Here is a 27076-nt window from a genome sequence, read left to right as displayed (position 1 = left end):
GAATTTTTCAAATTGGACCAGTAGTTCCGGAGATTAGCGCGTTCAAACAAACAAACAAACAAACAATCAAACAAACTCTTCAGCTTTATAATATTAGTATAGATTTATTTATTCCATTACCACACAGTTGTAACCGTTGTAATGGTTTGACTGGGGGGTCGCTGAGTCTCTATGTTAATATGTTAAACATTTCTACAAATTAAAAGTGTCCAAAGTAATATAATTTTAATTTACGTTTAAATCTATTTATTTTTGTTTCACTCCTTATGTTTGCCGGCAGATTGTTCAATAGGTAAGGCATTCTCTTGTTTAGTGTCCTGTCACCATAGTAATTGATGACTCTGGGTACATAATCATGATACGTCTAATACAATTTCTTCCGTTACCGGTGACTAAGCGGCAACAGGCCCGCATCGTACGCATCGCACGTATCCGTAAGACGTCATCAGTCCGCATCGCATGTAGGCATTGCTGATGATGCGGTCCGTACGATGCGGATCAGTGGACGCAGTTGTATGAGTTTCTATACAACACAAACTAAAATCCGTTGCGTACGATGCGTACGATGCGGGCCTGTGGACTTACCTTTAGTCATCGGTAACGGAAAAAATTGTATTAGACGTATCATGATAATATTGTTTAATAATTATTTATTTATGAACGTATCTTAGTTTGTTTGTTTGTTTGTCCTATTATTAAATCAAAACAAGAAGAGCTGACGTAACTATTTGTTTGACGATAATTGTTATAAATGACATAATATTGGGTTAGGAAATTATCTCATGTTTACATAATTAATTAGTTGTATAGTGACAGCAGAGCAGAATACTTTTAACACCACTGCGACACACGTAAACTGCACTGCATGCCGTTTTTTGCTTTAAAAAAAAATCAAAAAGGCTGTAAGCGCGCTGCCAGCGCGTGGACTGCGCGCTTACAGCCTTTTGGTATTGACGTTACGTAATATATCATATGACATAAGATTTAATGTTCAAATTGAAATGACAAATGGTGCAGTTAAACTGTTATATTATCTTTAAACTACGCATTTGACAGATCTTCCTAATCCCCGATTCCCCAACAACCCTTAAATTCTTAACCCCAAAATGCAGGCAACCGCATTTGTAACGCCTCTGGTGTTTCGGGTATCCATGGGCGGCGGCGACTGCTTACTATAAGGTGATCCGTCTGCTCGTTTACCGGCTTATATCATTAAATAATCTTTACAATCTCACTGATACAGTCATTATCCATCAGCTTTCTACCTTTAATGAGACAGAGGCGTGCGTTTACATATGTTCAGTACCTGATCACATAATTAGATGCACTCATATTCTTTAAGTAGCTTTAGAATGAGATGTTTTGAGGTTCCAATTCGGCGTACTGTGACGAACTACATTTTCTAAAATAAAAGTAGTACAAGCTACTTAGTACATCAGCTACTTGCCCATTTAAGTCCTATCGAAATCGGTTCAGCCATTTCAGAGATTAGCCTTAACAAATAGACAAAAGATAGAAAAAAAAATGTGATTTGGATGTATGTATATTTATAATATAATAGTATATATTCAATATTATGACAAAATTATTTTTATCAGACGTTCCAATTTCATTATTATTATTTTTTATTTAAAAATAACTTTGCCCCATACTAGGAATTTCTACTGTGTCGTGGGTGCATTTACAAACATACAAGTTCACATACACATGACACCCAGACCCGAAACAATTGTTTGTGGATCACACAAAGAGTTGCTTTTTGCGGGAATCGAAGCCGCTACACGTTCCACGGCAGCCGGTTGCCCAGCCACCGCACCAACCATGCAGTCACAGTTATTAATCTAGACTAAATTGAACAAAATGAATGAGCTGTCGTCGGCGGTATTTCCGAACCGATGCGACCTTCAAACCTTCAAGAAAAGAGCGCACTCCTTTTTAAAAGGCCGGCAACGCGCCTGAGACCTCTGGTGTTGTGTTATCCGTGTGCGGTGCTGATCACTTACCATCAGGTGACTCGTCCACATTTTGCTTTTTTTGATGACTGGGGAAACCTCCAAATGGCGTCTAGCTTTTTGGGGATAAAAGAGACTAAGGAGAGTGGGATTTCTACCTCACCTAAAAGCACCCTCTACACGTGTAAGGAGTACCAAGACCTCTAAGTACTCCGCACATCCCTAGGGAACGCGTTCATCTATCTACCATGAAAAAAGAACAAAAATCAAGAGTGCGTCTAATAATGTGACCAGAGTATGCCTGTATGTACTCGTATATATGTATGTATGTTATGCATGTAGGAAAGTATGTTGCCAGTTACTTTCCTAAAGTCATAACAAAGAACCGGACAGCACTGGTTAGCAAATATTATGACTAGAGTCCACTACAGCATTTCAAAATAGGCATTATAACACAATGGCCAATGGGCAATTATTATTCTAAACCAGTACTGTGGCAATATTACATGTTAGAAGCAAATACCATATGTGTGATGTGAATCAATAATGAGAGAGCCATGCTACGGCATGGATGCGCCGGCTCGACCGGAGTGATACCACGGCTGAGCAGAAAACCGACGTGAAATAACGCTTGCGTTGTGTTTCGTTGTGTGAGTGAGGTTATCGGTGGCTCAGATATCCTTCCCAATCTCCCCAATCCCCGATTCCCTAATAATCTTTAAATTTTTAACCTCCAAAAGGTAACACATTTTGTAACGCCTCTGGTGTTTCGGGTGTCCATAGGCGGCGGCGACTGGCTCACCATCACAGGTAATGTGACTGCTCGTTTACCGGTTTATACCATAAAAAAATACTAGTGTTTTGTTTCGCCGTGCAAGTGAGGTTACTAGAGGTCTAATTCTTCGTCAAAAGGCCGGCAACGCACTTGTAACTCCTCTGGTATTTCGGGTGTCTATGGGCGGCGGCGATTGCTTACCATCTGGTGATCTAGTCAGATCACCTCGTTTACCGACTTACCATCTATACAAAAAATACACGCCTGAATCACTGTCATCGCGGAACATTCCCAGAAGACTGGCAACATTGGCGCGTTGTTTGTCAATAAATTCAATTAGGTGAACTTTTACGTCAACTCATTTACTTTGCATTCTTCTTAGAACTTTTTGCAATGTCGATTTATCGACAATGTCAAAGACTGCCTCATTGGCCGAGTGGTTGCAAGTGCGACTGCCGGGCAAGGGGTCTCGGGTTCGATTCCCGGGTCGGGTGAAGTATTATTGGGCTTTTGTCGGTTTTTCGAAAATTTGTCAGTGGTAGCACTGAGTCTGGAAAAATGCCCTGTATACGGCAATACGCTCACCACCTACTACATGGGACTTACAACATAAATTGTGAAATGTGGGTGTACATTGGCATTATGTGCCATAATGTGCACCTCTGCCTACCCCATCGGGGATTAAAGGCGTGACGTTATAAAAAAAAACAAAAAATATCGACAATGTAGGTGATTAAGTCATGACCTGAATTTGTCAATTTATCAACATCATCAAAAGTTGCTGAGAATCCACTGCTTTACTATGGGTCTCCTCTACAAAAGAGTGTATCTTTCCCTTTGGCTTCCACCAATCATATTCATTGTACATATAGCTTAGCAATAATGGAAATAGACTCAGTTAAACATTATTCTTTATATCGAAAGATGCGTGCTATGGATGGATTCTCTACTATCCATACATCGCATACTCAAGCTGTGCAGTTTCCTTGCATAGCTACATAACTTAGTATCAGTGGAAACTGTCGCATAGTTTCACAGCTTAGCTATTACATCTTCGTAGCATAGTTACATAGCACAACTGGAAAAACGGTCTAACCGCCATACTCAGAGTCATTTAATAATTACTTAACCCAGCCCTTAGCAATCGTTATAGGGACAAAATCGTTACTAAGGAATAGTTTAAGTAAACATTAAATGTCTCTAAGTGCGGCAATATGTGGGTTTTTATGACAGCCTCGAGAAAATAAGTGGTTTTGTCAAATGTATTTGACTCTCTTATCACCTTATAGCTATCATTTCACTTTGTGAAAACGCTATCGCTCATGTTTATCCGCTTTTCGAGTGTTACTATGACCACACAATTAGATGTCTATCTACATAATATATACCTAGTATTTTTTTCTATATTATTATGTTTTCAAAAAGTTCCATCAATGAGATTATAATAATGTGTATTGCGTAATAATAGTTCAATGATGATTCCTATCATTATGTTGTTATATAGGTATATGTGTCACAATACAGTTTCGTAATATTATTCTTGTTATATCTTCTAACTTGTGATGTTTTTACACGTGGAAGAGTCATGCTTAGGCACGAATGGGCCGGCTCGACCCGAGTGATACCACGGCCTCACAGAAAATCGACGTGAAACAACGCTTGTGTTGTGTGAGTGAGGTTACCGGAGGCCCCCTTCCTAATCCCCGATTCCCTAACAACCCTTAAATTCCTAACCCCAAAAGACCGGCAACGCACTTGTAACGCCTCTGGTGTATCAAGTGTCCATGGGCGGCGGCGATTGCTTACCATCAGGTGATCCGTCGGCTCGTTTACCGGCTTAAATCGTAAAAAAAGTAAAAGTAAGATCAGGCTGACCAGAAAACCGACGTGACATGAATGTAACTTGCGTTGTATGTCACTGTGTCGCGGATGTCTGTTTGTGAACCACCATTTTTTTAACGCCTCTTTTTTTCAATCAATTAATATCCCTAAAACCTCGTAAGTTTGAAAAATACTATGCTGAAAACCATATCAAAATCAGTTCAGCCAAACGCCTCAGACAGCCACGTTGGTCGAGTGGTCGCAAGTGCGACTTCCGGACAAGGGGTCTCGGGTTCGATTCCCGGGTCGGGCAAGGTTTTACTGGGCATTTTTCGGAATTAAAAAAAAAATCTCAGTAGAAGAACGGAGTCAGGAAATGTGCGGTATATGGCAATAGGCTCACCACCTATTAAATGGGACTTAAAACATAAATTGTGAAAAGTGTGTGTACATTGTATAGCGGCATTACGTGCCATAATGTGCACCTCTGCCTACCCCTTCGGAGATTAAATGCGTGACGAAGTGTATGTATGTATGTATGACACTTGACTCGATCTAGCCACTGAGCACAAGACCGCATGATCCACATTTACAGGACCAAAGGCAACTGAACCAGAAAGTCTGTCAAGCCAAGTCAAATCATGCATAAAACGTTTGTTATCTAAGAAGTAGGTACCTATTCATAATGGCTATTGGTTTCAAGGTGAATCGATGAGTAATTACAATATTTTTCCTTGTTTTAAAACAAGAGATGGATCATGAAAATGAGGATAAAATATGTTTTTTTATCATACTATTGTAAATGGCTAATAGCTTGTTTGTTCGTCAATCACGCTGAAACTACTGAACGGATTTTGATGAAATGGTATATAGATAGAGTATGAGTAGACTTGGGTGATAGGATATTCAATTTTTCAAACGTTGCCCCACACTAGGTTTTTCTCCTGTATCGTGGTATGTAGTTGTGCGAGGCAGGTGTGCAGCTCTAGTATACGATGTATCGATAGTAAGGAAGCTATCTATAGCACGCATCTTTCCATATAAAAAACATAGTTTAGCTGAATCCGTTTCCACCAGTGCTATGCTATGTGTACCAATGAATATGATTGGTGGAAGCCAAATGCATCTACAGCAACGTAGCATAACACATTTGACTCTTGCTGACTAAAAACCACCCGTTCCTACTCCAGAGATATTGTAAAAATATATTTTTTTTTTGTAAAGAATAACGATGGAGTCTCTTACTCGTTTTTCTCCATTCGAAGCTACACTTTGGAACGAGCGCCTAGCTTCACTGAAGGACTGACTGACGGACAATTCAATTTGACGTTTCAAAAGTGCCTAATTTAGGATTAATTGAAATAAATGCTTTGACTTTTGACTTTGCTTCGAGCCGGAGCCCCGGTAACACGCAAGGTCGTTTGTCCCAGAAAAATCTTCTATAACACGCCAATACTCTCTTGTTGTCCATGCGTACGGCGCATCACGTTCCGCGCGCGCCTCAAAGAGCCCTCAGACCACCACAGATGGAGCTCAGTAAGGCTGATTCCCGATCCGGAGCTGCGGACTACCTAGCGGGTCTACCAGGGCTCCGGCTCGAAAAGCAGGAGTAGGAACGGGGTGGTTTTTAGTCAGTAAGAGTCTGACACTCCCTCACGTCTCGCCCAAGGCGGGAGAAGTGATTGGATGATATTTTTCTCCCCTTAAAGAAAGGTGTTAAATATGATCTTCAACGGCTCTTAACCTCTTGTATGCCAGTATACGAGACACAATATAAAACTCATTGAGTCTCGCCTCGCCCAAGGCTGGAGAAGTCATCAGATGATTTCCCCTAAAAAATACCCTCTCATATTGAATTATGTACAATCAGTACTTACCTCAGTGGTCCTCAGTAAGAGTCTAAATATTAGTAAACAATCGTTTATGAACATTCATTATTGTTTACGAAAACAGAAGTTTGTGTAGATCGTCTCAGTAAGGCAGTACACGATCTGCCGCCCGCGCAACAACACGCGTGCGCGGTAAGCGACGCACCGCCATATTTATTGATGCTCGTTATATTTAAAAGTGAAAGTTTCTTGTCATATTTTGTTGTTGTTTTAAAAAGTGAACATAGCAATTGTTTTATTGTTTGTTATTGTTATTATTTTGTGTAATACTTACATTTGGATTGTGTTTTGTAATGAGAAGAAAATATTGTTTTGATTTCGATGTTAAAATCTAGTTAAGATTGTGTGAAAACTATTGAGGTGAATAGCTACAGCTGCAGTTTTAAAGTGTCTTAATAAGTATGCGAGTATGCACCGAAAATGATTGAAATATGCATCGAAATATTGTGAACTAAGTTTTAACTTTTCTAATTTTCTACACAAAGGTCTATTTAGTAAGACAATTGACATACGATTTTTCCCTATTAAAGGGAAAAATCTAGCCGAAACATTATTTTAGAAGGGCTAAATATTGTACTAGCTACTTCTGCGCGATTTCACCAGCTCTGCTCGGCTCCTATTGATCGTAGCGTGATTTTATATAGCTAATAACCTACCTTAATAAATGCACTATCCAACGCTAAAATAATTATTCAAATCAGACCAGTAGGTCCGGAGATTAATGCGTTTAAACAAACAAATAAACAAAATTTTCAGCTTCATAATTATATTAGCATAGATATACAGATAAATGCCAATTACAATCTGGGGTCTATTTATCAAAAAATTTATGTTTTTTAATCATTTCAATAACTTATACTCAAAGTAAAACTTTAATTATCTTTAACCGACCGAAAAAAGGGCGTATTTATCTGTTTATTACTCAATATATTAAGCAGAAATAGTTTAAACAAAGCGATTATAATTATGTATGTAGCTTGATGTACAATAGGGGACTCTAAATATCAATATCGTATTTATCCTTATACTGTATGGGGAAACCAATGTTAATAAGAAATGTGTGTTGATAACAAATATGTGGGAAAAATGAGCGGAATGGTCCAGTAGGTAAGCCAAAAAGTGCATTATTCTCTTTGTGCTAATCTGAACACTCTTTACAAATACGGCATTATAGCAGCCGCGCCGCATGTCCGTAATCCTAAACAACCTACAACATTACAGCTCTTCTGTGGTCAAGGTACATGGAGCTGTTCATACACAATTTAATACTTGATTAATTTAACTGCCTCGTTGGTTGAGTTGCCCGACCCGCGAGGGATCTCGGGTTCGATTCCCGGATCAAGCTAAGTGGGTTTTTTTCGGTTTTTCGAAACATTTCTCATTAGTAGCACGGAGTCTGAAATTGTGCCCAGTATATGGCAATAGGCCCACCCCCTGTTAAATGGGACTTATAACAGAAATGGTGAAAAGTGGATGTACATTGTATAGCGGTACGTGCCGTAATGTGCACCTCTACCTACCCCTTCGGAGATAAAAGGCGTGACATTGTACGTACGTTGTTTCAAAACTTTTTTTTTTCGGATATCGTTGAAATATTTAGTTGTATTATGCTTCTATAGACGAGTATTAGGTACTTGTATATTTAGCGGTTCTCCATACTGTATGTGTTACAATTCAATATATATATCAATATATTATATAAGTTTTATCCGTATCCACGCAACTATTGATTTTCGCCTTATCTCAGATTCAAGCACTTGTAAAATATACCTACGTATGAGGCTATGGAAATGCCGTAACAGGCGTTGCACCGTGGGGGCTCCGGATCAGGGGGCCTACTCTAATTCAACGAACGAATGAAAAAACATCGTAGATTGCATACTACAATTCTATTTATTGCGAACTTTCGTTAACAAAAATGAACGAATTAAATAAACATAAATAAATAAGTTTTGATATGAAATTAAAAATAACGCCCCTTCTGGCGCAGTCGGGTAATAAAACGTTATTTTAAGTAATTCTATTAGTACCTAAATCAATAAAGATATTATACGGATAAGACCGCCCATTGTACGCATATTACTTAAAATGAATGTAACCTAGGCTACTTAAATGTGTACAATAAAGCATATATAAATAAATAAAACCTGCGCCCGAAGATTAAACGAAACTTCGGTTTCGCTTAATCTAAAAACCACCCCGTTCCTTCTCCTGCTTTGAGCCGGAGCCCCGGTAACCTGTTACGTTGTCCGCAGCTCCGGTGTGGAAAGTACCCTGACTCGTAGGTTTTTCCTTGGATGTATGATTGATAAGTATCTGACAGACACTCGGGCTTCACCCAAGGCAGGAGAAATCATTGGATTTTTTTTTTTATGTTAAATGGGCCGACGTTTGGCCGCTATCTCGCCTGATGGTAAGTGATGATGCGGCCTACGATGGAGCACGTCTGCCCATAAGCAACCTGTTCACTCGGGCTTTGAAGACACCCAGGTTATACCCATCAGGAAACACAGACTCCGGCAAGGAGTTCCACTCCCATTGGATGATTTTCCCCTTTCATGATAAAGCTACATAAACAGTAAATTAGTTTCAAGTCACGTGTAATAAAATAATTGTGTCATTATATTTATAAATTATGACAATAGACTTCTATTGTCAATGAGAAACTCATAACATAACATAACTAGTAAAAAATATTATTTGTTTAGTTATACATACGTTTTGCCAACGGTTTCTGCTATAGGTTACTTGGTTACAATGTAGTGTATCTGTTCTTCCAAACTTAAGTGTGGGAGAGCCATGCTTAAGTATGCGACACGAATGGGCCGGCTCGACCGGAGTGATACCACGGCCTCACAGAAAACCGACGTGAAACAACGCTTGCGTTGTGCTTCGTTGTGTGAGTGAGGTTACCGGAGGCCCAGTTACCCCCCTTCCCAATCTTCCCAATCCTCGATACCCCAACAACCGTTAAATCCCTAACCACCCAAACGGCCGGCAACGTACTTTCGTGTTTCGGTTGATTGCTTATTATCAGGTGATCCGTCTGCTCGTTTACCATTAAAATAGTATAATAAGAACACTCAGGGAAAAATATTGTTTCGAAATGGCGTATTTGCTCCTACTCCTAAACTTTAATTCATTTTATCTAAGAGTCGTTATCTTATACTAGCTACGTCCGCGCGGTTTCACCCGCTCTGCTTGGCTCCTATTGGTCATAGCGTGATGTTTTATAGCCTATAACCTTCCTCGATAAATGCACTATTCAACACAAAAAGAATTATTCAAATCGGACCAGTAGTTCTGGAGATTAGCGCGTTCAAACAAACAAAGAAACAAACAAACTCTTCAGCTTTATAATATTAGTATAGATGACAATACCTAACTGATGGACTAAATACATTTTTAATTTTCATACCCCGTCATCGTCACTATGCCAGACTCCGGCCTTAGGCATTAGTCACTATAATACCTGGAACTCGTAACAGATGATAAGGAGGTGTTATATTTAATACTAGTCGTAGCCCCTGACTTTTGCCGTCCTCATTGCCTATAAAAATACCAACAACATCTATACTAATATTATAAAGCTGAAGAGTTTGTTTGTTTGATTGTTTGTTGGTTTGTTTGAACGCGCTAATCTCCGGAAGTACTTGTCCGATTTAAAAAATTCTTTTTGTGTTGGATAGTGCATTTATAGAGGAAGGCTATAGGCTATTAAACATCACGCTATGGCCAATAGGAGCTGAGCAGAGCGGGTGAAACCGCGCGGAAGTAGCTAGTTAAGTATATGTGTCGTGTGAGAGCCATGCTTCGGCACGTGAAATTATTTTCACTGCATGGTTGGCGCGTTGGTTAGCCAACCGGCTACCGTGCATCGTGTTGTGGGTTCGATTCTCGCTCGGAGGAAATCTTTGTGTGATCTACAAGTTGTTGTTTCGGGTCTGTGTCATGTGTATGTGAATTTGGGGCTTTTAAAAAAAAGTGTTTTTTTTTTGTGTTTCGTCGTTGAACCTGTGGCCCATGCCACATATCCTTCTTTTCCGTAAAATGACGGCAACGCATTTGTCAACTCCTTTGGTGTTCATGGGCGGCGATGATAGCTTACCATCAGGTATTCCTTCTACTCGTTTGCTTCATACACCATATAAACACCACCGTCTCTGCCTAATCCTAATAATATTCTGATAAGACATACACAGCAAATACAGCTGCCGAACAGCTGCGTTCAGTCAAAATTGTTTATTTTTATTATTTACTAGGAGACAAGCGACTAAAATAAATGTAGTCTACTGCCTAAGTTACTCCTTAGTGTTTGGGGAACAGAGAGTAAAGTTCCCTAAGAAAAGGATCCTCCGACCAGGCGAGGTGATCGTGCCTGGCGGGCTTTCTGCCCAACTGTTGTTCGTTGGGATTTTCTATCCATGTTTATTCGCATGTAAACTTCACATGTGCAATGTAGGCTTTTATGACTTCATCTGTTGATTTGCTTGTTGATAGTCTATGTGCGACTTCTGTCATCTGTCACTCCTCATGTGTCGCTACAAGTACATCAGCCACCTGCCATTAAAAGTCCGGAATAAACAAACAAACAGACAGAAAATGCGGATGCGTGCGGGAATCGAACCCGCTACACGTTGCACCAACCGTGCAGTCGAAATACTAATACACCAAGTATTAATACTAGTATTGATAATCCAATATCTTCATTGACACTTATCTGCTTAGTCCCTTGGGGGGCAACGTATCGGTGTGTAATTACAGCATGTGGTATCAAATAATCTATACTTCTATACTAATATTATAAAGCTGAAGAGTTTGTTTGTTTGATTGTTTGTTTGTTTGTTTGTTTGAACGCGCTAATCTCAGGATCTACTGGTCCGATTTGAATAATTCTTTTTGTGTTAGATAGCGCATTTATCGAGGAAGGCTATAGGCTATAAAACATCACGCTATGACCAATAGGAGCCAAGCAGAGCGGGTGAAACCGCGCGGAAGTAGCTAGTTTTACATATATATAGACTGCCTCGTTGGTCGAGTGGTTGCAAGTGCGACTGCCGGACAAGGGGTCTCGGGTTCGATTCCCGGGTCAAGCAAAGCATTACTGGGCTTTTTTCGAAAATTTCTCAGTGGTAGCACGGAGTCTGGAATTGTGTCCAGTATATGGCAATAGGCTCACCACCTATTACATGGGACTTATAACACAAATGGTGACAAGTGGGTGTACATTGTATAGCGGCATTACGTGCCGTAATGAGCACCTCTGTCTACCCCTTTGGGGATAAAAGGCGTGACGTTGCTTTTTTAATAGGTACATATGTTTAGTTTGTATTAAATGTACAGTTTAGTTCAGTAAATCTATAGATAGTTTATTCTTTGATTGGGCATAAAGGGTGTCTGTATTTAAACCTCTCCTAAAGTTTAAGGAACTCCTAATTAAAATAGGTGACATTTTACGTCCTTGGAGTTTACCAATCTATAAATGAAATACAACAGGGAGGGATTACAGTAAACGATACGACGTTGCACCTAAACTAACTCTTACCTTGGTAAGAAACTCTTAGTTAAGAGATGGTTGATTATCTTATAGAAAGCGGCTACCCACTGTGCAACAATTTCTTAAATAAAAAAGGTAATTTAAAAAACTAAAAACCCGACTGCGTTTCTTTACTTTATACAAGAAAAATTTAAGCAGGGACCCATTCTAGAAAGCCATTATTCATAATATGTAGAATGGGTCCCGACTGCTTAAATTATTCTTGTACATATTCTTGTTTTAGGGTTTTTTTCATTTCCATATTATAAAGAAACGCAGTCGGGTTTTTTAGTTTTTTATTAAATTACCTTTTTATTTTATTTTCTTTTAGTTTTATTATTTATTATATTTTGATATATCTAGTGTCACTCTCACAGTAAATACAAATCAAACGACGCCTATCAAGCTGAAATCCATCGAGTCGTTCAGGCTAGAGAGTGGGCAATATTCGAATTTGGCGCCAAAAATCCGCCATTTTGATTTTTTTATTATTTTTATATATCCAGTGTCACTGTCACAGTAAATACGAATTAAACGACACATCTCAAGTCAAAATCCATCAAGCCGTTTAGGCTGCAGGGCGTGCCAAACGATTATACATACATACATACATATACATACATACATATATACATACATACTCTTGAAAAACATACCCTTCCTTCTGGCGCAGTCGGGTAAAAAATAATGCTCTAGCAATATGGTTTGTATTCCAGTTTCGATAAAAGTAATATTATAATTATGATTTCTAATTTATTAAACTTGTTTTGATAACAATATCAAGACCATGCAATTAGGGCATAGTAATTCCAGTTAATCACACTATCACACCAGTATTATAAATGTGAAAGTTTGTTTGTTTGTTTAATTGTTGTTGATGTTTAAATGTTTGTCCGTCAATCACACTGAAACTACTGAACTGATTATGATAAAATTCATTATAGAGACAGGCTCATACAAGGTGAGCCAAGTCATTGTATGATATTCTTCCTCCAAAAAAAGGTTTTTTTATGGACGTATCACCTGATGGTAAGCAATCGCCGCCTCCAATGGTCACTTGAAACACCAGAGGCGTTACAAATACGTTGTCGGCCTTTTGGGGGTTAGGAATTTAAAGGTTGTTGAGGAATCGGGGTTTTGGAAGATTGGGAAGGGGGTAATTGGGCCTCCGGTAACCACACTCACACAACGCAAGCGTTGTTTCACGTCGTGAGGCCGTGGTATCACTCCGGTCGAGCCGGCCATTCGTGCCGAAGCATGGCTCTCCCACACTTAAAGAGAAGAGTAATCTATGAAAGGTTTCGTAATTAACACAGGGACCTCTAAAACTCCAGCCTCGTGTATTCCATGACAGAGCTACATAAATAGAGTTGTGTACAGAATAGTAATTGTTCACATCCTCATTGTGATCCACGCGAATACTTTGTGCACATGCAATGCAATACATACCAAATTACCAGGTATTGCTTTCGTGAAAATTAACCTTATGTTCTTCTTCGCACTACCCAACACAAAAAGAATAACTCAAATCGGACCAGTAGTTCCGGAGATTAACGCGTTCAAAGAAACAAACTTTTCAACTTTATTAATTAAAAAAAAAACTTATTAATATATTAATATTAGTTTAGAAGTATAGATAGGCGCGTGTTGTTTCAGTTTTATTTAATTTTGTAACATTATAATATGACAAAAATACGTGTCCAATATTTTATAACTGACGGATTAATTAGATTTTTAAACATACCCTATCTACTACCCTATTCCACACAGGCGAATCCACAAAGCGAAAAATTATTAAATAAAAAATTGCTATGTACAAAGTATATATCGATGCATTCATTACCATGTTTAGAGTACATCTGCTATAACTGTTTGCATTAAACGGTCGTGCATTTAATGTGGACGAAGTAAATTAATGCTAATTACCATCGGTTCACATATTTATGGAAAAATTCCTAACTAGTTCAATTGAATCATCTGCATGCTGAGCCGTATGACTCGTTATGTCTAGTGACTGGGAATCAAGCTGCTACACAACTTGTCGTGTGTTCGATTTATGGAATTCATATCTTTATATAATATATAATTCTTCTGTAAGTGTGTATGTCACTGAACTTTTCTTAAACGACTGGACTGATTTAGATGAAATTTTTTGTGTGTGTTCAAGGCGATCTGAGAATGGTTTAGATTCACAATTTTGACCGCTGGACAATGTCTTTTTAATTAATTTTTAATTTATTAGTAGTTGTTGATTTTGGAATGTTTTACATTGGATCCGACAAATTTTCAAATTAAAGACGTGTAGACAGGACAACGTCTGTCGGGTCCGCTAGTAGAATATAATATATTAGTTTCCTACTAGTCAAACTCAATACTTTTTTTGTTATTGTGTCGAAACTAAAAAACTCAGCGTGATTTTAGATTCGACCCAGATTTGCAATATGTATATTAAAGAATGGCCAAATTAAAAGTACCCTAAACCGACGAGTATGCACGAAAATACTGATGACTGTTGATGAAGCGAAAGTACTACTTATGTAAAATTCATAGCAATTTTATTGGCGTTCCATAGTCTTTGCCTACCCCCATGGGCGTCTGATTCATATGAAATATTGATCTCTGTAAATATTAGACACATATTTTTTATTTAGTCACATAAACGAATCAATATAATATGATATATCTTCGAAAGTATTTGTTTTCGTAAGAAAATTTAAAATACATGTTTAATGTTTTAAATTATTAATGACAATAGGCTCACCACCTATTACATGGGACTTACAACATTAATTGTGAAAAGTGGGTGTACACAGTGCCATTACGTGCCATAATGTGCACCTCTGCCTACCCCTTCGGGGATTAAAGGCGTGACGATATGTATGTATGTATGTTTTAAATTAATCTACCAGACGGACATTAAAATAAAAATTAGTCATCTACCCTATTTTCATGCTTACCAATCATTATTTCCAACCGCTGCCTGTAGATACCTAAAATGAATCAGTGTTACTCATTCAGTTATTACAATTTTTGCAAAAAATACAGACGAAACATTGTTATTTCTTTATTATACCTATTGACATTTAACATAATGTTAACAACAAGGTTAAATTGTAACAAATTGGTTATTTTACTGGAATTACTGGTCTAATTGACAATACCTCTGTAATTTGTTTTATTAGCAAATATTATTAAGTGGCAAGGTTAATATAATTATAATGTGGGAGAGCCATGCTTCGGCACGAATGGGTCGGCTCGACCGGAGTGATACTACGGCCTCACAGAAAACCGATGTGAAACAACGCTTGCGTTGTGTAAGTGGAGTTACCGGAGGCCCTACCCTCGGTCCTCTTGAGTGATAGCTGACGCGCCCATGCACAGCCATTGTTATTTTTTTTAAAGGGGGGAAATGATCCAATGACTTCTCTCGCCAGGGCGAGGCAAGAGGGAGTGTCAGACTCTTACTGACTAAAAACCACCCCGTTCCTACTCCTGCTTTTCGAGCCGGAGCCCCGGTAAACCCGCTAGGTAGTCCGCAGCTCCGGATCAGGCATCAGCCTTACTGAGCTCCATCTGTGGTGGTCTGAGGGCTCTTTGAGGCGCGCGCGGAACGTGATGCGCCGTACGCATGGACAACAAGAGAGTATTGGCGTGTTATAGAAGATTTGTCTGGGACGGAAGACCTTACGTGTTACCGGGGCTCCGGCTCGAAGCAAAGTCAAAAGTCAAAGCCAAAGTCAAAGCATTTATTTCAAGTAATCCTAAATAAGGCACTTTTGAAACGTCAAATTGAATTGTCCTTCAGTCAGTCCAAAATCAACAACTACTAATAAATGAAAAATTAATTAAAAAGACATTTTCCAGCGAACAAAATTGTGAATCTAAACCATTCTCAGATTCCCTTGAACACACACAAAAAAATTCATCAAAATCGGTCCAGTCGTTTAAGAGAAGTTCTGTGACATACACACTTACAGAAGAATTATATATATATAAAAGATAGGACAAAATGCCTGTCTGTCACTCAGTCCTTTAGTCATCGTCCTGTACTTATCTGTTAGCTGACTTATCAGTAACTTATCTGCATATTTTGTTATTAGTATTGCATACTAATCTAATACCTCATAAGAGAGATAGTGGAAAAGAGCAGGTGCGGAGTACTCAGGAAGCCACAACATATATTATAAGTGAGGCAGAGCCATGCTTCGACACGAATGAGCCGGCTCGACCAAAGTGGTACCACGGCCTCACAGAAAACCGACGTGAAACAACGTTTACGTTGTGTGAGTGAGGTTTCCGGAGCCCCTTCCCAATCCCCGATTACTCAACAACCCTTAAATTCCTAACTCTCAAAAAGCTGGCAACGCATTTGTGTGTTTCAACGCCTGTGGTGTTTCAAGTGTGGGCGGCGGCGATTGCTTACCATCAGGTGATACGTTTGCTCGTTTAACTAGCTCGGACACAATTCCAGACTCCGTGCTACTACTGAGATTTTTTTCGAAAAACCGAAAAATCACAGTAATACTTTGCCCGACCCGGGAATCGAACCCGAGACCCCTTGTTCGGCAGTCGCACTTGCGTCCACTCGACCAACGAGGCAGACATAGTTTCTTGAATAAACAAATATCAGAAAGTATCAGTCGTATGAATAATATTATTTACACCTAACAATTTAACTCTTGAGGAAGGTTATAAAAATATAGTCTGTCTGTCTATTCTAAGAAAAGTAAAAATAGATTTTTTCCGCAAACCAGTGCTAATTCGAGAGATTAGCATGTTTAAATAAACAAAATCTTTAACAGTATTATAAACTGGGTTCGCCCGCATTTCCGTGGGACAAAAGTATCCTATCCAAGTCAGCCTATTGACACATATTGGGTACAATTGCAGACTCCGTACTACAAGCAGGAGAAGGAACGGGGTGGTTTTTAGTCAGTAAGAGTCTGACACTCCCTCTCGCTTTGCCCTGGCGAGAGAAGTCATTGGATGATATTCCCCCCTGAAAAAAAAAGACTCCGTACTACTACTGAGACATTTTCGAAAAACTGAAAAAAGCCCAGTAATACTTTGCCCGACCCGGGAATCGAACCTGATACCCCTTATCCGGCAGTCGCAACTCGTACTTGAATGTTATTAAAATGAACTAAAAACTTTACTCACGAAACTTTTACGCACTTCAATACATTGTAATACTCCTGCCTATACCTCTAATACTATATAAGTGTTATGCTATAATATTTCTAAAGTTTCCATTAGCAAATAGCAATAAACACCGCTTCTTTAAAGCCTAAAAAACTAAATAGAAACAAAATGGAGTCTAGAAACTCGATGACGTAATGCACGAACCGGTTCAAAGCGGTTTCTACCAGTCTACACCGGTACGCCGAGGTTGTTGAACCTATCGACGGCGTAATATTATTTTATTTTAATAATTCTTTTTTCGTTTTTTGTGTTATCATTCTTATTAATTTTAAAATATTCGTGAGTGTTGTGTTTAATTTAAAAAAGATTTTTATAGTGAATTTTGTGTTAAATTATAGTAAATAAATGAAATATTAATCCATTATAATAATAGTCAATAGTATTAGTAATGAATAACACGATTCATAATAGGTGTTTTAACATAACCGTATAATAATGTGTTTAATAATTATTTCGTTTTAATAGTAATAATAATTTTAGTATTATCGCGAGTGAGTCTGTATTTTAGTCGTTTTTTATTACATGTAAAAGATAACACAGTGCCGGTTTCTTATCGATAGTTTGTAGCAAAATTTACGTAAACATCAACAGTTCGAAAAATCAAAGTCAAAAATTATTTATTTCAAATAGTCCAGGAAGGCACTTTTGAACGTGAAAGCAGATATAATAATTATTATTAACAATGTCTGTCTATATGTCGGTCAGTCCTATAGTGAAGCTATTTGCTCGTTCCAAAGTGCAGATTCATGTTACTCTTTTTCAATCAGATTCAGAATATATTTCTTGGTTACGTTATTTGGCAGAATCTCAGTTTAAAAGGTTCAGGTTTATCAGAGAGCGCTTATTTTTGAGAATAATTCTATGACTTCTCCAAGTGTCAAACTCATAGAAATAAAAAAAACTTCTTTCATATATCTATGGTCAGACTCTTAGTGATTAAAAACCACCTCGTTCCTACTCATGCTTTTCGAGCCGGAGCTCCGGTAACCCGCTAGGCAGTCCGTAGCTCCGGTATCAGAGAGCGCTGTTTTCAGGTCTCTGTCAATTATGTAGTACCTTAGGCGCTTGCGATACCCGCGGGAAGAGTAGGGATGGTCATTTTTTTACCAAGACTGTAGTAAGTAAGCGCACGGCCCACCTGATGGTAAATAGTTATCTTGGCCTATGAACGCTTGCAACACTTGAGGCATAACATGCGCTTTGCCGACCCTTAAGGTACCTATTTACTCCCTATTACAAAGAATAGAACTAGACCTTTTTTTCGTAAGCCTTACTTTGTTACTTATGACAAAAAGTTTCCTAGAATCCACACTACGTGGATTAAGCACAAAAGCAATTATGACGCAAAATTAGCATTACTTGGCTGCTAATAAAACTACCATGTTTAATCTATATCTATACTCTATACTCTAAACTATATATAAAAATCAATTGCTTTTCGTTAGTCTCGCTAAAACTCGGGAACCGCTGGACCGATTTGGAAAATGTTGGTCTTGAATTATTTGTGAAAGTCCAGGGAAGGTTTAAAAGGTGAGAAATAAATGTTTGACGCAGTACGAAATCTGCCGGGTCAGCTAGTAAAGAATAACTCTGAACGGACTAAGATTTGGAACTTGGCGCCATAGTAACTTTTATTCAGCTCAAAATTACCTATCCAATGATGTAACACATATAGCTATTGGAAGGTGGGACCAGATTTCATAGAAACTCTAGCATCCTCCTTTATTCTACTCTACTTTTAATTTACTAACATACTTTTTTAAGCTAATTTAACTTCATAATATTGTACTTAGTTGGAATTAATTAACAAAATTAAATGTTTTAATTTATTCTTTTTTTTTTGTCGATCTTATTCAAAGTTCATGGTCATGCTTAACAGTTAGGTACTTAATTAAAATTTTTAATGAAGATTGTTTTTGAAGTGGTTCTTTGGACAAGTGTTTCAAATAGTGCCTTTGTTTGTTTGATTGTGATTCTCAGTTTTTTAAGTCTAGTATTTTTTTCAGTATATCGTAAATTTTTGGTCTTATTACCTACTAGCTACTTCCGCGCGGTTTCACCCGCTCTGCTTGGCTCCTATTGGTCATAGCGTGATGTTTTATAGCCTAGTCTTCTTCGATAACTGCACTATTCAACACAAAAAGAATTATTCAAATCGAACCAGTAGTTCTGGACATTAGCGCGTTCAAACAAACAAACAAACAAACAATCAAATAAACAAACTCTTCAGCTTTATAATATTAGTATAGAATATAGATATGACTTTTATCTACTACCAGTATTTCGACAAATTCTGTGCTAATTAAATAGTCTCATATACGTTACAGCCAAAGTAATAAATCTTGATATTATATAATTATACTGTCTAGCAATTATATATAACGACTACTCAATTTAGATAAAGTGATAAATGACACAAAATTAATCACATTAACTAGCAATTTTATATACTATCTTCGAAGACTTGGATAATGTAATAAAACGAGCAGCATGCAGGCAAACATGCAGCATGTATTAGGCAGGGTTTCTGTGATGGCTCCGGCGCTGCGGGCCTCCGGCGGCCCCACGCGTGCTAATCGTCGCAGACGGCTTTCACTCACCACTTGTTGGCCGGCTTCGCCGGCCAGCCTCAGCCACTCGCTAGCAGCCTCCTGCTCCTCAGGTCGCGGGCCGCCTCGCTCCTACGCGTCTACGCGATTTTAAATTACACTCTAGGGGTTGGGTTGGTTGGAAGACTACGTGGAGTCGGTTTTGTAGAAATTCGGTTCTGTCACCAACGTTTGTTGCACAGCATATAAAATTTTTAACCGACATTATTATTTAATTATTACAGAAACTATAGCAAATTAGTTTGATCGAAATTATGTATAGCACTACAAGTTCACTACCACCATTTCCTACATGAGTCATTAGGCCTACGAACGTTATGCGACTCAAATTTATGCCAAAACAAATTAGTCTTTGATCTTAAAGACTAATTTTTATTCTTACAAGTTATTCTTACAAGTAAGAGTCTTATGACATTTTGAGTTACACATGTATTATTACTTTGACTAACTTGGACTTCCTATTATGAATAATGTCCAGATAAAGTGATTAATTTATTACATTGTCTAGTGAATTTGGTATTTATATACAATTATTCATAATGACCAGTCATTATGAATAATTGCTATTTAATCACTCTGACCGTAACATATACATTATACATAAATATACATAATTACTTACATAGTCTGGATTTTTGTAAGGAATGATCTGGTAAACGAGCAGACGGATCACCTGATGGTAAGCAATCGCCGCCGCCCATGGACAATTATGATAATCGTGAACATGGACAAACTCTTAAATTCCTAACCCCTAAACGGCCGGTAACGCAATTGTAACGCCTCTAGTGTGTCGGGTGTCCATTGGCAGCGGAGATTACTTACCATCAGGTGATCCGTCTGATCGTTAATCAGATTACACCATAAAAAAAACTCACAAGCTTTTGCATTTATAATATGAGTAAGATTAAGACTATTATTTGTTCCTACCTACTACTTAGTTTACTGCCCATACCTCGAATGTATTAGAGCGTAAAGATAAGCACTCGTTATGTGTACCGTGATCGTAAATCTCCGTTTAACTACTAAGATTTGCATAGTAACCGTTTTGTATAGAAGTTAACAGTAACTATTGAGTTACGCCGCGTACAATGGTTGTCATATGCACCCGACCACCTGTAAGTTCGTCTACTAGCCCAAAAAATATCTATCCGTCGCCAGAGACATTCCGGCAAGCCAGGGAAGCTAGTCCCGCACAGGGCTAGTCCCGCACAGGCTTTGTTCCGCACAAGGCTTGTCCCGCACAGAGCTTATCCCGCACAGTGCTAGTCCGCACATGGCTAGGCCCGCACAAGGCTAGTCCCGCAAAGTAGTAATAATAATATAATAATAAAATCCTTTATTTGACTAAAATAAGGTACGGAATAAATAAAACCACCAAACTGCGCAGCAGTTTGTAGCTCGCCGTCCGACCAGAACTACCCGTACGTGGGGCGCGTCGCATTCCGCGCGCGCCTCAGTAAACCATCAGACCATAGGGTCGCAGCTCCGGATAGCATATAGATGCTATCCGGAGCTGCTCAGTCTAGTCAAGAGTCAGACACTCCCATTGTCATTGGATGATTTTCCCTCCTTAAAAAAGCTCTAAAATTATACGTTCTTTACGATCCAGGATATTTATATTTCCACCAGGGGCCTTAGTCTGCTATTAAAATTGTGTCAGAATGGTCGATCACTGAGCAGTGCGAGAGGGACGGAGCTATACAACCTACATAGCTCCGTCCCTGATGAGGTGAGGGGAGTGTTAGACTCTTACTGACTAAAAACCACCCCGTTTCTACTCCTGTTTTTCGAACCGGAGTCCCGGTAAACCCGCTAGGTAGTCCGCAGCTCCATGGTTAGCACCATTCTAGGATTCGAACCGGACCCCTCATACTCGATTGTCACACTTGCGCCACTTGACCAACGAGTCTGTCTGTATGTATGTCTTATCAGATAGCTATATCGAGCATAGTTATATCATAAAACCCTTCACATTTCATTTATTCACTTATCTCTTGATAAAATCGATATACAGGGTGACTTTGAATTCGACGTATTCCTCTCGGGAGGTGATAATACAACTAATTTCCTACAAAATTAGCCCTGAGGTCCTTGGGCGGAAAGTGGCTAGTTTCTGAGATATTCAACATTTTTGGTTTTGGTAAAAAAATCCCGAATTGATTACAAAAACATCAATAAATAAAAAAATATTGGTTGGATTTTAGTTATTTTAGTTTTAATCAGTTGCCAATACATCAGTTATCATTTATAAATACTAATAATGGCAGAAATATTATTCGTTTTAAAATAGCAAGTAATTTCCTATGAAATTTTGTTTTGTTTCACTAATTTGGTCAATAGATAACTGGATTTATTTCGAAAAAAATATATGACACTAAGCGTACAAACTGTTAGAAAAACTTCCTTGGTTTATTAGCTACCCAGAAACGTAAAATTATTTACAAAATTCCCAAAAACAAATGAATTAATTGATGATAAGTAGAGTGTAAAGAGAAAAGGGCAATTTCAAAAACATCTTAATTTGTAAAATTTTGTTCAAAATGATCTTCCCTACGACGAATACATGCTCGAACACACTTCCTTATCGCTATGACGGTCACTCTTGGGCTGAATATGCGTTTTATTTCGTCACTATGTTTTAGAGAAGAATTTCGATGCTCGGCTAATTCCCTCTGCATAAAGAAGGAACTTCATGTAAAAATCAAATAGCGTTAGATTCTGGACACCGCGTTTGCCATGTAGTTGGACCCCCATGCCAATATAACGCCTGGGAACCAAGGTATCCAACCATTGCCCCACAGTAGTTCGATAGTGCGCTGGATAAACTATCACAATATCCATTATTAGCCACAAAAAAGTCAACAAAATCCGAAAAAAAGTAAACCATCGTTAGCGCATCGCGGTTTTAATTCAAATGTTTGCAGGGGTATCATAAATAATTATTTGATTGGACCCTACTTTTCATCCAACAATTTAAATGGTGAAATGAATTAATTTATTAATATGATTGATGAATTTATTCCACATGACTATTGTCAAGTGCATTATCGAACTACTGTGCGGCAATGGTCGAAAACATTGATTCTCAGGCATTGGATTAGTAGGGCGGTCTAACTACATGGCATGCACAATGACCAGAACCTAACGACGGTTGATTTTTACATGAAGTCCCTTGTTTATACAGAAGGAATTGGCCGTGTATCGTAATTCTTCTCTGACGCATATTCAGCCCAAGAGTGACCGTCATAGAGATAAGGAAGTATGTTCGGGCATGTATTCGTCGTAGGGAAGATCATTTTGAACAAAATCTTACAAATTAAGATGTTTTTGAAATTGCGCTTTTCTCTTTACACTCTACTTATCATCAATTAATTCATTTGTTTTTGGGATTTTTGTAAATAATTTTACGTTTCTGGGTAGCTAATAAACCAAGGAAGTTTTTCTAATAGTTTGTACGCTTAGTGTCATATATTTTTTTCGAAATAAATCCAGTTATCTATTGACCAAATTAGTGAAACAAAACAAAATTTCATAGGAAATTACTTGCTATTTTAAAACGAATGATATTTCTGCCATTATTAGTATTTATAAATGATTACTGATGTATTGGCAACTGATTAAAACTAAAATAACTAAAATCCAACCAGTATTTTTTTATTTATTGATGTTTTTGTAATCAATTCGGGATTTTTTTACCAAAACCAAAAATGTTGAATATCTCAGAAACTAGCCACTTTCCGCCCAAGGACCTCAGGTCTATTTTTGTGGGAAATTAGTTGTATTATCACCTCCCAAGAGGAATACGTCGAATTCAAAGTCACCCTGTATATGTACTTAATTTGTCCGGACCGAAAGCTCGTGCGACTTCTGATAACTTAAATTGAACTTTGTTGTACGGGAAAATTCCATTAGTTTGAGTACATTATTTATTACTTAGCGATAAAGTCTACTTTTCCATGACGTCTGATAGTTTTTTGTTATTTGGTCAATGACAGTTGTGTTTTTATTCTGTCATAAACTTTAGTGTTAGACACTCAGAGTTGATTATCATTTGTTTAAGTACGTGTGTCGCCTGGATAGTCAACCGTTGACTGCATCTACACTACATGAGCTGCTGTTGTGAACATTAGCGCACATCTACACTAAATGAGCTGCTGTTTACATGTGAACATTAGCTCATGACGATACCTAAGTACGTGTGTTGCCTGGACAGTCAACCTCACTACATCCTTGTTGACTGGACATCTACACTACATGAGCTGCTGTTTACATGTGAACATTAGCTCATGACGATACCTAAGTACGTGTGTCGCCTGGACAGTCAACCTCGCTACTGGTTAACTGGACATCTACACTACATGAGCTGCTGTTTACATGTGAACATTAGCTCATCTACTTATAACACCCTCAGAAACATTACAAAAAGACTTTAAACAATCAAAAACAACACCTAACTCAATAAAAATAAAGTTGCGAATGGAAAAAACTATGTCCTGACACAAAATGGCTGACTTAATGCAAAGACTTAGAGAGTTGGGCCGCAAAAAAGATGTGAACTTGAACAATAGTGTGTATTCTGTGGTTTCGTGTAGCGACCTCACACCAGGGAGCGTGGACATTTGGGTGGACCTTCCGGATGAGATCAAGTTTGACCCTCTACTGGCACCCTTCAAGCAGCGGTATGAACAGCAGCATGGTGAGTTGGCCCTCATTTTTTTGGTATTTTTAACACACACATCCAGTGCCGGCGTTAGGGGGGGGCTGATGGGGCGATGGCCCAGGGCGACAAATTCTGGGGGGCGCCCAAAAAATTAAAAACTACTACTAACACTTGATATTGCTTTTCTCAAGTGGGCGCCACAATATTTTCGCCCGGGGTGTCAGTGGCCCCTACGCCGGCACTGCACACATCACATCAACAGCCTATAAGACAGTGGTCAACTTGATTAGACATAAGATCTATTGTTTACTAACAAAACCCTGTGCGATCTACCACTTACATACTTCTTGAAATCTTAAATGAAACAGCATAGTTGATAGTTAAGTAATTACGTTGCGCAATATGGACTATGTATTTATATTTTTTGCCTTGCCACGATCGACTGGACTAATGGTCGCGGTCGACCGGTTGGCTACCCCTGCATAAGTGGCCACTGCTGACTAAAGACCTCTTCTCACACGGAGAAGGTTTGAGCATTGATCGCCACGCTCACTCAATGCGGGTTGGCGATTTCAAACTTATAATTAGGAACTATATATCTAACTGTTTTCTTTCACCATATATCAGTGGTGTTTAAGTAATTTTAGAAAGTACTTACTTGGTAAAGGTAATAATGGTACTTGCCGTTGGTAAGTTTTGAACCCATACTCTCATGCATGAGAAGCGGCATCACATCATTATCATATCAGATAGAAGACATCCACTGCTGAACATAGGCCTTCCTCAATCAATGTGCATCTCCCAAAAGGAGGACAAAACAAACCTAATATTATATCTGGATGCGGCTTGCTACCATCCGTTATGTTATAAGCCGGTAAACTAGCAGACGGATCACCTGATGGTAAGCAATCACCGCCGCCCATGGACACTCGAAACACCAGAGTCGTTACAAGTGCGTTGCCGGCCTTTTTGGGGTTAGGAATTTAAGGGTTGTATTGGGCCTTCGGTAAACTCACTCACACGGCTATATACCGAACAAAATTCCAGACTCCGTGCATCTACTCAGAAATTTTCGAAAAACCGAAAAAAGCCCAGTAATACTTTGCCCGATCTGGGAATCGAACCCGAAACCCCTTGTCCAGCTGTTGCACTTGCGAACACTCGACCAACAAGGCAGTTATTCAATTGGATAGCGGCATTACGTGCCATAATGTGCACCTCTGCCTACCCCTTCGAGGATAAATAAATAAATTTATGTTTTTAACCAAACACAATCTGTGTAACCACAAAAACTAAGGTTCTTTCCTATGATTCAACACTTAAGTATCTAAAATTAGAATCAGACTCATTATATTTTAGTACCTAGACACTTTATTGTATTCGCATATTCAATAACAAATTATGATATCATACTCTTAAAGTATCCACAAAATACCTACCTATAATATTTATTTATTAAAATACCAGCTTCTGCCAGTGGCGTCGCTCACATTGCGGCGGGATTAATTTTAGTAGATTACTACTGTGTTAATCCAGACCATAATCCACCCCTGTTTCAAATTTCATCTCGGCTGATTCCGGGACCCAGTCGTTTGATAACTTTGATATGATTAAGCAACAAACGTGATTTAAGTGTGGGAGAGCCATGCTACAGCACGAATGGGCCGGCACGACCGGAGTGATACCACGGCCTCACAGGAAACCGACGTAAAACAACGCTTGCATTGTGTTTCGTTGTGTGGATGAGGTTACCGGAGGCCCAATTACCCCCCTTCCTAAAATCCCAACAACCATTAAATTCCTATCCCCCAAATACCGGCAACGCACTTGTAACGCCTCTGGTATTTCGGGTGTCCATAGGCGACGACGATTGCATAGCATCAGGTGATCCGTCTGCTTGTTTACCGGCTTAAACATACTTTTCATAACTTAATGTGTAGACGTAGGTACCTACAACTGTTCGCTTAAAGGATATTACATCCTATACACTTTATTTTAAAGTTGTAAATATAATTTCAGGTAAGATAGAATTGGAGGACCATGCAGAGGGTGATAAGACAATATTTGATAAGAAACATGAGGTGGACACGAGGAAGGATGATGTGGACCCTCTTAAAGATGCAGCAAACAGGTCAGTTGATAATAATTAGGTTGGTACATGAAGGCAGTACTGAGAGGATTTCTTACTGGCCATGGCAACTTTAAAAGCAAATTGTTCTCATTTAAACTCGTTGATTCACCATGGTGCCAATGTTCGACAGCGGAGTTGCAACATGAGCAATCCGCCCATCACATACTCTGGGAGTGTGGTCTCTGGCAATCTGAGCGTAACACTATGTTGGATAATTTAATTGTTTCATCAGGTGTAGTTTATTACACGGACTTTGTGGAGTCTAGAACAACCGTGCGTTTAGGCGTTTTTGCCATACCTATTATTGGAAGCAAGTATAACAGCTCACGCATAGGACCCATTTAGTTTTAAGTAAAATTTACGTGGTGCTTGGCGACTGGGCTTCTCCCAGTTGTTGTTGTTAGTTGTGCAGTCTCTTTTGTGCCTTTAGGCTTAAGTCATTCTGTCTCCTGCATTAAATTCACCGAGGGAAGTGGAAACTACCGTTTTCTTTTTCTTCAA

At 38.7% G+C, this 27076-nt stretch overlaps 1 protein-coding gene and 2 long non-coding RNA genes across 12 annotated transcripts in view; 2 read left to right on the top strand and 1 right to left on the bottom strand.

The window, feature by feature from the left end:
- LOC126912043 (uncharacterized) overlaps positions 1-27076 on the bottom strand; it is a 121579-nt gene that overhangs the window by 74541 nt on the left and 19962 nt on the right. The window lies entirely within an intron of this gene.
- Positions 1-27076, top strand: part of LOC126912053 (uncharacterized) — a 192262-nt gene that overhangs the window by 146010 nt on the left and 19176 nt on the right. The window lies entirely within an intron of this gene.
- The window catches only part of LOC118280497 (P protein-like), a 48357-nt gene that overhangs the window by 2105 nt on the left and 19176 nt on the right, over positions 1-27076 (top strand). The window contains exons 1-3 of one of the 9 annotated variants that reach the window (XM_050702112.1): positions 6533-6797; positions 24196-24480; positions 26464-26575. In XM_050702112.1, the coding sequence (XP_050558069.1) occupies positions 24288-24480; positions 26464-26575 (305 nt within the window). In that variant the 5' untranslated portion in view covers positions 6533-6797; positions 24196-24287. Of the gene's footprint in view, positions 1-6532; positions 6845-17345; positions 17513-24195; positions 24481-26463; positions 26576-27076 lie in introns of those variants that run through there. The other 8 variants (XM_050702109.1, XM_050702111.1, XM_050702115.1 and 5 more) reach the window with 8 other exon arrangements.

The sequence above is a fragment of the Spodoptera frugiperda genome, chromosome 21, assembly GCF_023101765.2.
Source record: "Spodoptera frugiperda isolate SF20-4 chromosome 21, AGI-APGP_CSIRO_Sfru_2.0, whole genome shotgun sequence".
Lineage (NCBI taxonomy): Eukaryota > Metazoa > Arthropoda > Insecta > Lepidoptera > Noctuidae > Spodoptera > Spodoptera frugiperda.
Note: the sequence above shows the minus strand (reverse complement) of the source record. Positions and strands in the feature narration are given on the sequence as shown.